Source organism: Varroa destructor, unplaced genomic scaffold (genome assembly GCF_002443255.2).
Source record: "Varroa destructor unplaced genomic scaffold, Vdes_3.0 BEIS01000002.1, whole genome shotgun sequence".
Lineage (NCBI taxonomy): Eukaryota > Metazoa > Arthropoda > Arachnida > Mesostigmata > Varroidae > Varroa > Varroa destructor.
In genome coordinates this window covers 14,407,075-14,419,521 of record NW_019211455.1, presented here as the reverse complement: position 1 = coordinate 14,419,521, position 12,447 = coordinate 14,407,075, and the positions used below count along the sequence as shown (strand labels likewise).

The 12,447-nt window shown below is 42.5% G+C and overlaps 1 protein-coding gene across 1 annotated transcript in view; it reads right to left on the bottom strand.

Moving 5' to 3' along the window:
* The window catches only part of LOC111244170 (uncharacterized), a 72,174-nt gene that overhangs the window by 16,529 nt on the left and 43,198 nt on the right, over positions 1 to 12,447 (bottom strand). The window contains exons 4-5 of the mRNA XM_022790949.2: positions 10,784 to 10,929; positions 5,414 to 5,621 (exon numbers count right to left, since the gene is read on the bottom strand). Of these exons, the coding sequence (XP_022646684.1) occupies positions 5,414 to 5,621; positions 10,784 to 10,929 (354 nt within the window). The remainder of the gene's footprint in view (positions 1 to 5,413; positions 5,622 to 10,783; positions 10,930 to 12,447) is intronic.

Genomic DNA, 12,447 nt, shown 5'->3' with positions numbered 1-12,447 from the left:
TCGAGTTCAACGGCTGTAGAAAGTCCGCTGATAACGGACTTTTTAAATCTCTCGTCGTTTACAGAAGAAGACATGAAGAATGCACACGCGAAGGTTAATTGCTTCTATTTCAACCGCTGCATAAAAAAAACATAACCGTAATCAGGTTGTTTCGTTAAAGGCTCACTCTTATAAAGGTTCAGTTACTTGCAGATTTGAACTTTAACAGCCATAATGCCACGCCGCGATGTTGCCGCCTTCTCACCTTATGGAAGGTATACAATAGTGTTTTTATATACAGCGTCTAATCAAAAGAAAACTTCTATTGGAAGATTGTATTATCTTCCAATAGATGCGTGTCTGCAATCAATCAAGCGCAAGTGATCACTGAATTCTTAGGCCGGCAACTTACGAGACGGAAATATTAAGTAGCATAGGCATATTTGCCATGCATTATTAACTTACTTTTTACTCAAGCGAAGTTCATTAAGACCGATTAAGTGTGTCGGAAGAAATCTTGATGCCATTGATAATAAAACCCATGGACAATACTACCATAGATATTTATTGCGCTAGTACTGTTCCAGATCGTCGCAATTCGTTGTTCCTGTTTTGTTGTCCACCAAAAGTCGCCTCTTGGAAATAATGTGTATCCATTAAGTGCTCCTCTATAGGCCCGACACTTCCTGTCAGTATACCTACTTGTATGCAACTTGCAATGCTCGACCCCACGACCTATAGACTATCAGCCGCTTATCAAATAGCTTCGCTGCAGCTGAAGGACAACAGCAGCGATCCTCATAGCTTCCGTTTAAGTCCCATAGAAACCTAGTGCTTAGCTTACTGCGAGTACGTACCACAGCCGGCAGCGTCGTTACAACGCATCCCGATAGTATGCGAGTAAATAGTTTTATATGACCGTGAGATATTAGGCCAACAAAACCTGACTGACTTTTATATTATACAGTGTCCTTCATTGTCCTTCGATGGCGGACCCGGGATTTACTCTTTCGGCCTGCTTCTCCCACTTGTCTGCCCCCCGCTTGCGCACGCTTCCGATAGCCATCTGTTACAGTGGCACCACGCATCACTGCACATCCTTGTGTGGCGTCAAGTGATGATAACATAGAACGCTACCTACTACAATGGGCCAAATTATGGCGTTGTGAGAGAAATAAACGGGGTTGAGACGCAGCCAGCACCTAAACGGGTGATGTCCGTAATGAATCGAAGCGACCTCCTCATTTCGGCCTGAAGTCGTCCCGATTTAACGGCCAACATCTTTCCCAGTGGATGAGTGGCCTTGCGGTGCTCTAGTGCGGCGCAGGACACAATCTTTGGACTGCTGTTGTTTCTCTCGCGGTTCTGCTTCTATTGGTTTGTACTATAGATACTGACTATAATCGCGAATATATAGTGCTCGCTAGCATATGTCTAACGGTCCACTTCACCTGGGTATGCACTGGGGCTTCCCGGCGGGCTGCGGGTTTACGGCAACCTTCCCTATATGGTCAGCTACATAACTGGTATGTTCATTTATTAACTAACGCCACTTTAGATCGTATACGCTGGTGCTAATGTAAGACATAAGCTGGTGCATCCCATGCTCTTTGGAGCAATATAAACTTATCAAAGGTTTTCTCAGCTGTTTTGACAAGCAATACAATAATTTTTTTTGATATTATTATAGATTATGGGCTTTGCCTCATACACAGCCAAATGGAAAACTCTTTTAGGTGGCAAGTTTGAATTGAAATTTCTGTCTTTAGAGTCTCTTTTTGTTTTCAATATATTTATGCCTGCATTTAAACTATCGTCAACATTACTCTGCTTGGTTCTCTACTTTTTCTCACACAGTAAAATACATTTCATACGGATTTGATCTAGAAAAGCGCCGTAACCACCGCAGTATTATTGCTCTAAATGGTAATATTATTATCGCAAGCTTGACATTTCGAACACACATAATCGGACGGCTGTGTAATTTATCTTAGGTTACGCATATGCAAGGACCTTCGTGTGCGTGACACTCCATCAATGCCCCTAGGCGATCTGCAAGAGATCTGAGTCAACACTGGAGCCGATCTAAAGAGATATACTTTTTTGCAGAGTAGTACTTGACCATAAGCTCAGCCTGACCGCCCGATAGCTCGAAGCTTGCAGGCAAGCTAACGGCTTTAAAAGTACGGCGACTTCGAGTTTTCCTGGGTTGCATAGGCGCACTGTCCTTGGGGGTTCGAAAAGCAGTTAGGAACAGAGCGCGGACATCCGCCCCAAATGCGAGCGTGAATTGCTACCTCCGTAAATACGCACCGCGCGCTAAATACGCCATCTATACATAGGCGATAGCGGTGCTTAGCGCGAGGCATGCATGATCCCATGATAAATACAGCCACGCCCGGACCTAAAAGCACGTTAGACTCTTCTTGCTGCCTGAAGCGATGTCTTACTGGCTAAGATACGTGACTTAAACACGATATGGAACAAAATATAAAGATATTAGCTGACAGACAGGGCAATTTCTCACAAGATCAGGACTACAATGAAATCGTTTGGATTTTACTTGTTTGTATGAAGAGTACATCAACAGGCTGTCGTGAAATATAATTATGGGCTGACAACCTGCCTCAGGACAGTGTAAGAATATAAATGCTCGTTTCTCAACGTTTTATTCGAACATTAGATGTTTAATTTGCGGTATTTTCACCATTTATACCTCCTAAGCTGTCCACAAGGCGCAAAAACTTTCGATAGTCATTTACAACTATCAAGAAGTACTTTAGCAACGAATAAAAGACCTCAAAATCTTTTAGGACACGCAAATAACAGCTTTTCTAACCTTATTCGGGTCTTATTTAACTTATTCGGATACAAACGCCATGTCCAAATTCGACCCCTATATATTACTATTAACAGTAGTAGAAAATAGTCTTTAGAGCTCTATGCTTATTCTCTCGGTCATGCAGAACTATTGTATTAAAGCTGATTATATAGCCTGATTTCGAAATTTCCAAGGCACGCTATATTTTTCTATGATCCAGCCCTATTCGAGCCAGTGGCAATGGTTTTCACATGAACTCCTTAATGAAGTCTCACGGGGCGCTCTCTTATGCATTTGTTCTATCCTTTGAACTCCTTTTCCCGTCGACTTCAAGTGATTTAGGAGCCTTATCCTTAAGGGGTGGGAGGCTTATAAGAAGTTTATAGACAGCGTAGCGAAAGTGAATTTCTATAGCGCTCCATCGATTGTAAGTTTCTTCCCATAAGAAGTTCTACATTGCAATGGCCATTGGATGGCTTGCATCCGTTGAATGGACCAACTTCCTTTTCCTGATATTCATGAGCATTATCTGCATCAGTCTAAACATAAAAGTCCAGCAGTAACTAGCTTTTTTGTCTCGATCGAGGCACTCGAACTATGGGCCCCTGATCATCACTAACCACCAGTGGCTTTTACCAGCTCTGGTCAGTCTTAGTCTATGCAGCTTACCCAATAAAAATTAGCGGTTTGTCCATCATTTGCATTATTGTATTACGAGTCCACTGAGGCAAATGAGTGATGTTCTTCAAGGGGATCTCGGAGATGCTCATATCGCTACCAACATGGCTAGGTGACATGTGTGAAAGGGGACAGTCGAATCGCGCTAAAAAGCAACCACCCATACGTTACTGATATAAGGGAAAACGTGAAATTTACGACAACTTAGGAAAAGTACGAGTAAAGAACATCACGCTGATACGATTCGAAAAACAACGATGCCTATACGTGTTTAGATGTTAGCTCGTTAAACTTGGGTTTGTCAAAGTCGACTCGAACACTGTGAAAGGAAGGTCGCTTTTCGAATGGGGTCCTTAGCGTACGAACTTTCCGGCTGACGCTTTCCCTTAATTGGATACGGGGCATTATAGAGGTATCATTATCGATTGAGTTATTCTAAACCGATGCGCCATCAATTGGTTCGAATATTAAGCCTTTATGGTAAACGAAGTTCAATATTGCCGCCATAATTATCATTGTGATCGTTCATTAGCACGCTCATAATTATAACGGAATTAGACTGACTCTTCTATTAGCGTTTCAGCAGAAGAACATACACTGCTATAAACCATCACGTCACAGCATATCATTATCAAAAATTCCCATTAACATTAGTCTGAAATTCCGTAATAGCCCAGACCCCTCTGAAATCGTACGTTTCACAAACACGTACACAACGTATGCGATGAATGAACGCATCGCAAGCGTTCTCTGGAATGTATGTGCACGGGGCGCCTGATGACAATCGCATACAACAGAACGAGGAAAACTTATGGCAAGATAAAGATTAGCCGTTTATTACAGATCTAGGTTCGGCTACAGTCCGCAAAATTACAATTAAAATCGCGTATTTAGCAGTCTGCGTGAGCTATATACGGCCATCGTTCGAATTAGATAAATACTAACGTGACATCAGATAGAAATCTCTTATGGCTCAGTATAGTGAAAGCACGAGTAATGCACGAGCGATGCACGGAACGCGGTTCTTCCGACGTTGATAACCAATCGTACCGCTATCATCTGATTAACCGAATATCCCGAAAGTTTTCGAATACCTGCATTCTAGAAGAAGACGTCCTTTTATATAACAAGCTCAATATCAGCATCAGATAGATGCCTATTCGTCGGCCATACCGCCACTTATCGTGGTGACGTTTGTTTGTTGTGATTTTGACGCCGCTAGTTCTCGTTTGATGTCGTCGTAAATACGCTTTGTCAGCTGGACGGACCCGTGGGTCGAGTCGGCTTGTTTGATAGGCCAGTCGTGTTCGAGGGACGCGATGCGAATCATCTATCTGGTCATTGCACTTAGTAGCGATGAGCTGACCTGTTACCCTTCTCTCGACATAGCTGCGGTAGCGGTGGCTGCTGGAAAAGGCGGGGGCATATTTTGCGGTTCGTTGAACGACAGCGCCCTTGTTTTCAACAGGGAAATGCCATAGTTCCGTGTGCTTAAAGGCTGATTGTCTTCCTTCTCTAGCAACGAATCATATCTGTTTCGCGTGTTCGCGGACAATTTCAAGGAGTATTCGCAGCAGCTTGGGGAGGCATGGGGCGACTCGATTTCATCACCCGACAGACAGTCGTCAAGTAGCACTTTTTGTCACTTTTTTGTCATCCGGCCAGATACTACTTGAGTAAGCATGCATTATACATGAGCGTAATTGGCCCACTTACGTAGTAAATCTAGAAAACACGGAATCAAGCTAAGCGCTACGGTAAGTAAGTCTTTTGTCAGGTGATACATTACACACATAGGCACGCATATATATATATATATATATATATATATATATATATATATATATAATTACCGTTGCCGGACTACCCTGCGCTACATACTACGAAGTGGGTACGTACATTCAGAAAAAAATACCGATTTTTCTGTTGTCTTACCTGGACTGGTTCCCCGAGGCGATATTACTTTGACCTGTCGTTCTATCTGTCTCTCACGTCGAACCTCTCCGTCGCAAGCTAATCGCAGATAGGAGTCACCGCTATTTACAATGGGCGGTTCGAGTTTAATGCGCAAACCTAAGTGCGAATACTGCAGCCCACTGGAGCCAGGCAGTGGCGCGTATGGTATTAGGGCTGATGCTGGGACCTTGAAGAGTAACCGTGGAGACCATCATAAGCAGCGGCAATTGGGTCGAGCAGATGAGACATCATGATTCAGGCAAAGATCGATTCAGTCGATGAAAAATTGACGAGGCGATCAGTATCGTCACATAAGCGGGGTTCACAAGTCGCCCGTATCCAGAATCCAATAACGGTCCATTCACGTAGAAGGAGGCCCGTAACCAACGGCAGAAGAGACAAACGATAACACACGGAAATTCATTAGAAGCCATGATGCCACCGTTCTAGCTGCAATGACTGATAAGCAACCATACCAAGCATGCTATCTTCTACCTAGCGCTATCATTCAAGTGGACCTTTGTCATTTATGAGTTGAAATGGTGGTATTATGGAATCGTTGTGTAAAATTGTTTGCCTACTTTACGACAAATTAATCTTGAATTTGGTTTTAGATCTTGTGCAGGATTCTTTTTCAGAAATTTTCACGGTAGTCGTTCACACCGTTATTGGCAGCTCACGCTGGAAAACCTATTTATCAAGATCAGTCCAATAAGTATATGTTGATAACGTACACTCTAATGTTATTTGCCTACTACACGTGGTGCCTCCATGGTCTGATTACCTTAACAGGTGCTATTATTCATTTAAAAATAACCTCTTTTATTCCTACCCCCATTTTTCCTTTTCTCCATTCAACCTATTGGCAACTAGATAGTTGAAGTACAATCGACATATGAACCCCTGCTCAATGCTCAATGTACACACATAACTGCTGTATCTACATAAGTATTACAAATTCTGCGGGACGCTCTATTCACGAATAACAAGGCCGAAGAAGGATACAGTATGGCAGTGTTGTTATAGCAGAGGCCGTCCCAATTTCGTCGTACTGCTTGCCAAACTGGTGATGATGACGATGGGGTTCATATTCCTATGTACACGGAGCCGAAAGAAAACGCAGTGAACTAGACTCATTGTCCGCTACAAAGTGTACAGCGTGTCTCCACTAACAAAGTGGCGTACCCAAACGATAGAGGTCAAAGTCATTTAGCCTTACGAGCGGCCACAGTCAGTGGGCAGTGTGTCCTATGGAAATCCGTATACTAAGTCAGCAAAATTGAGCGTTTCATTCATTTAGGAAAGCGGGAACGGTCGCTTGCTAACAGGACGACTGGGTTGCCAACATTAACACATTATTCCTCTTTATAGGAAGTAAAAGAGAAAATAAATTCGCTGGTATCGGCACTGCCCCAAACGAGGATCAAGTTGTATAACGTAATGGGGCAATCACTAACCTGTCTCGTAATCGTTAAGCTTCTATCAGAGTTTAAACTGGCTGGGTCAATTACATTGCTTTAGCATATCGTCCCACCTAGACAAACGCGATTTGCACCGTTCCATCTGGTTCCGAAATTGGCCTTGTTGCCGACTGAGTAGTTGGACTATATTATATCATGGCCTGATAGAGTTAGGTTTAGAGGCCAAATGTCTTATACAAGGTAAGACGCACAGCATGTGAGTTGCTTAGGAAAACTTCCATAATTAGCGTAAGTTCAAGTTGCTAAGGGCTGTTGAGATGAGGCGAAGAAACACCGGGGAGCACATAGATAGACAAAGGCGGACGGCGAAACTCGACGGAGTTGGAGGCCCAATGTGTTTACCCAAAAATGAGCAATCGACTCTGTCGATTCTCTAACTACCTGGCTACCAAGTTACATGAAGTGTTACCATAAAGTTACCCTGTTGTTATAATAAGAGATCTTTTATCTGTTGCGTCGAAAGGCACGACTTGAATTCAGGTTTATCATGTTGTCTTCTGTCCTATATTCAGTTGGCGTCCTCTTAGAAGCCGCATTGAGACTGATTCGCTATGTCTGTGAAGCTCGCGAACGTATCACGGCACTATGCAAATACGTAAATTCGTGAAACTCAACAAATCTCCCTTCGTGCTTCATACGAATTTGTTTAATGGATTCTTCTCAAAATAGCTTATGACTAATTACCTAAGATCATCGTTTTTAGCCAGGTAGATGCTAGAACGGCTGACGGGCAAATCCAGTATTCGTTTTAGTTTTTCTTGTTTAATACGAACATAGAAGTAGTACCTTGAATTGATTGTTATCTTCGATGACCCTCATCTTAGAATAGTACCCTCAATACCGCGCAATGTTTGGTCTTCATAACGACAGAAGCAATGTGCATGAAGACTGAAAACGAAATTGTCGGGCTCAACCTTAAACACCCTACTTTGCTTCCACGGTTGTAATCATCTAATATTAATAATCCATTGTAGTTCAAATATTACATAAAAATTCGATTTCACTGGCCCTGAATTTAAGGCGCGCTTACTGTGGTTTTCTATGAACCGGGAAAAACTTCAAGTTCTCTACGAGAAAATCGCGTACGACATAATAAGTTGCCGCAGACTATTACGAACTAGGGGGTGCTAATGGGCCCCTATGCATTATTTTTAACCCATCGAGTACTCGCTTTAAAGTTAATGTGTAACTAAGCTAGTACGCTTAGGAAGTATAGCACACCACATCTCCGCGTCACAGGGCAGGGGCAAATAATAATCGGTCCCCAATGACTTTAAAGGCGACAGATACGACCACGTAAAGGGCAATCTTGGGGCTAGTTAGAAAATACTATTGGTAGTTATCGGCCAGCCCGTTATGAAATGTACCCCACAAAATTGACTTGTGTGTAATTCCTTACACATAGGAAATTATGTAACTACGTTAAACAGTAGGCCGTAGCCCTTACCGTTTACGATATCGAGTGCTATGGCGTGTGGTTAGGGTAGGTCGCGCCGTTGGAGGAGCAGCAAAAAGGTGAGGACAACGTTTCAAGGTACGTTATTTAAAGATCGTCGATAATGTACTTGAGCGTAATCGCTGAAATATTTGGTCACTTTTGATAGAATATTTAAACATTAATGATAAAGCCAAATCTGTATTCATTAGGCCGAAATTCTTCTGCTAGGCACGAAAAAGGACTCCATTGGACACCAATAAGAACGCTTTGTATCACAGTACATTTTGCCAAGCAGTTCTTACTGCTGTCATAATGTTCAATGTCCCCAAAATAATACCAACAAAAGTGTGACACCTTAAAGCGATCCTTTTTATGGACCTAGTATAACCTAGATTAATACGGACCGTTAAATAAGGACGCTTGCCTTTCTTTGCTGAATCGATTACTTGAGCAATACTATTAATTTGTATTATTCTAGGTATAGGCATCGCTGCACGCACGCACGCCTTCAAAGATGCGACCCCTGACGGGATCCGTTTAAGCATTTCTTTTTACGTGAATAAAGGTTTGGAATCACCTTCCTGTCACCTTACAGCATCGAAGACTTGGTTCGATTAGGAGTTTCACTAGGGTAATTGTGACGGAGCTCCCGAACCAAAGACCCGAGCATTTAATTTAACAAAGTTTAAACTGGTTATTTCTAACTATAGTAATGGCTAAGGGCGACCAGGTGTCGCTTCTGAAGTCCTGCTAACTGGATGTAGGTACGGCACAATTTATGCAGGTAAAAAGACCTTACAGTCATAGAATTGGTGCAAGTTGTGTAGGCATCTCAGAGTACTTCTCCAAATAAAGATCTCTTTCAATTCTACTATCTTCACTTCAATGTAAGCCAGGTACCCACTGAAATATAATAGTTAAGAATCGGAAAGAAATATAACAGATAAAGTTGGCCGTAAAAAAAACTGCCGTGAGGTTAACAACTCACCATGAATCTACTGATTGCTTCTTTACAGAGATTAACAGTCATTTTGTAGCTGGAAATGCTAGAAACGCCTGTCTGTGCAGGAACGTATAGGACACACAGTTCCAAACATGAAACCGCCTGTATATGACTGGACGACTGCATATAAATAGCCAGACAACGCTTACACACAGCCGACTGCGTACGTTCGTACTCGGTAAGCTAATATTCGATCCCTTGGTGACCGTTGCAGCATATAAAACTGGTTCTCCTTCTCTGGTCGATTGTCATCGTGCACCAACTATTCCGTACGGACTACTAGTATGACGCATTAGAAATCTGGCATTGCTAAGTAGATAACTCGTCAGCCTTGTCAAAATATTGAGAACCCTCTTCGTTTGACCATCTAATAGCAGACGACAGCTAAACTCGACACGCGGCAGAATTGGTCGCCCTGAGCTGTCGACCGGTCGACGTTGCGTACTTTTGGCGGAATTTTTTCTTAGGATCGGGGGGTCTTTCACCTATAGAATAACAGAGTGATAGGGAATCGTGCTTTACATCAATAATCACATCGCTGTCCCATTGGGGAATGTAAAGATCACGATGTTGGTGATGCATCGATGGACAGACTTCTGTCGGTGAAGCTCGATATCACTAATGTTGTTAGCGTAGCCCAAGGTCCCGTTATGGTAGTCTCTAGTGAACGCTCGTATCAGAGGTTAAACAAGGAGACAGACACCCCTAAGCACCGATATAAGCTGATGGGGTAGAAGTGACTTTATAATCTGATGTCGACAGTGCCGTCGGCTCATGGTACCGAGATTCCATTAGAAATAAGTAATGCAAAGCATAATTAGAGCTTTATCTATTTTTAGCGGACCTCGAAATCAATATCAGAAAATCACCTAACAGTAGTAGTCAATAGCACAACTACGGTATGTCGCAAAGCTCCGCTGCGTCCCAAACAGTGGTGAAACTCTAAAAGAATATCAATATGCAAATGAGCTTCGGCATCTGTGGTACTGTCTCCGAACCCCTTTCCGCTAGTTACGACAATAGGCTATTACTTGTCTTTATTACTTTTTTATTATATACCTAAACCGTTATAAGAGGGTGGGTTACAATGGGACCACTGTCGACGATGTGGACAAACAGCCACTTATTTACTAGCTGTCATCACCCAAGAGAGCAGCTGTGATTAGAAACCTTGGAGGTTTGAGAAGGGGCACAAGCGATATTAGAAGATGGAAAAACACTGGGTGCAGTCTGTTTAGTATGGGGAACGCACAACGCACGCTTTTTAAAGACTACATGTTGTCTACTAGAAATAGTATGGGTATACACATAGGCGACTCAATAAGGCCTGGCGAAAACTAGGCGTGGCAACACATAACAGTATTAATAATAAAATAATTATAATAATAGCATTTGTGTGTTCAGTTTGTTGTCGCTAGTTGTCTTACCGGTTTATCGTTGATCCGCCAATTTAGCCTCGTGGCAGGCTTCGACAGTGGCGACGTGCAGTTAACATTGATGACGTCGCCGAGTGCGTACGTTATTAATCCCTCTTTGGTCGATTCCTTAATCGCTGGCGGAGTTGTTGGCATCACTAAGATGGACGACGATTGAAAAGGCCGAACGGTGAAAGAGGTCAGTGGATGCAGATGAAAGCGAACCCAAAGGGGGTGAACGAACATATTTATATGGTAAAACGTCACTCCAACGGCCACTCAGTCCTCTGCTTGGCTTTCTCTATTTAGACAGATAGAGTTATCTTTACAATCAGTTACCCTTCTAAATTCACTATGAATTATATTATGATTTTGATTTATTGATTCATTGGACATTAACTGAATGCAGCACGTGGCACAGTGCCACCTTGGGCAGGTTCTATCGTTAGCTTCCGCATCGTCGAAGCTCTACCTTGAATTTCTGCTGGGCATATACACAAGATGATAGCAATAATTTATTGTGAACGCATTTAATATCCACAGTAGCACTCTAATTTAAAAATGCCCGGGTTGTGTAATTGACCCTCCGTTCAAGATGAGTACGCAAACGTCAGCATGACCGTTCACAGCGCAATGAGCAGCTTGCCTACTTTAGACCTAGTAACAGTTTCTGCCACCTACAAGGCGCAGGAAAAATAGCATAATATTCGAAAGTTTTTTACCTTAATCATTGGCCGTTGCAACGATAATTAACTGCCGCTTCAATGTTGTTAACTTTAGATGCATCACATGATCATGTAAAGTTACAAAGTTAACCCGGATGCTTATTTTTCTCTTGGACAGACTGGTGAGTAGTTTAGTGAGGTTTGTCCGAAACTACCCTGTTCACGCTAAACTGCGTTTAGTTCTTCTAGGCAGGCACAGTAATGGGTGATATCGACAACTAGCATCCTTTAACAGGCCACCAAAGTTATTGCTGCTAGATCGACCTGCGTTCGGTACAGCGTAAACAAGCAAAGGTCGTTTGTATGACTGGCCATGTCCTTATGGCTGGCTAATCTCATACTCTAGATCCCGTCATTGATATGGACTTGATATCTTCAGCTTATATTTTGGCCAGCTGCTGTAATAGGACTTTGAATACGGCATTACATTGGAACAGGTCTGCACGTTACTGCTGTTCATAATAGAACTATTACGAAAACAGCGATGATTTACAATGCATTAATCATCCGCCTGTAGTTCTGAAGTCCTTTGCCGTTTGTTACGCCATCGACCCATCGTTGCGAAAGTTCCTCTTTCATAAAGTTACACCCGATGCCCTCGTCAACTCGATATCCATCTCCCGAGCTTTTGGTGAAACTTTTTTACGCGTTTGTTAAGTACCTGCATGTAGTTTATCTGGGCGTTTACGTTAGCGCTTTCGTCTCTTGCTCCATTAAAGCCACTCCATTCTCAAATACGATAACTTGAAGTTGGATCCGTATGTAATTATAACGTTCCCAGGAATGCTTGTTGTTAGTTGTGCCGTTAACATAGGCTTTATCTGCCAATTTATGGCAAGTATATAAAAGGCCACTTGTACCGATAATGCCAAACATATTTTAGTCATAATTATGTTTTGGCAGTACATACATAGATATATATTTCATAGATCAAGAGACTGCCCATTTTCT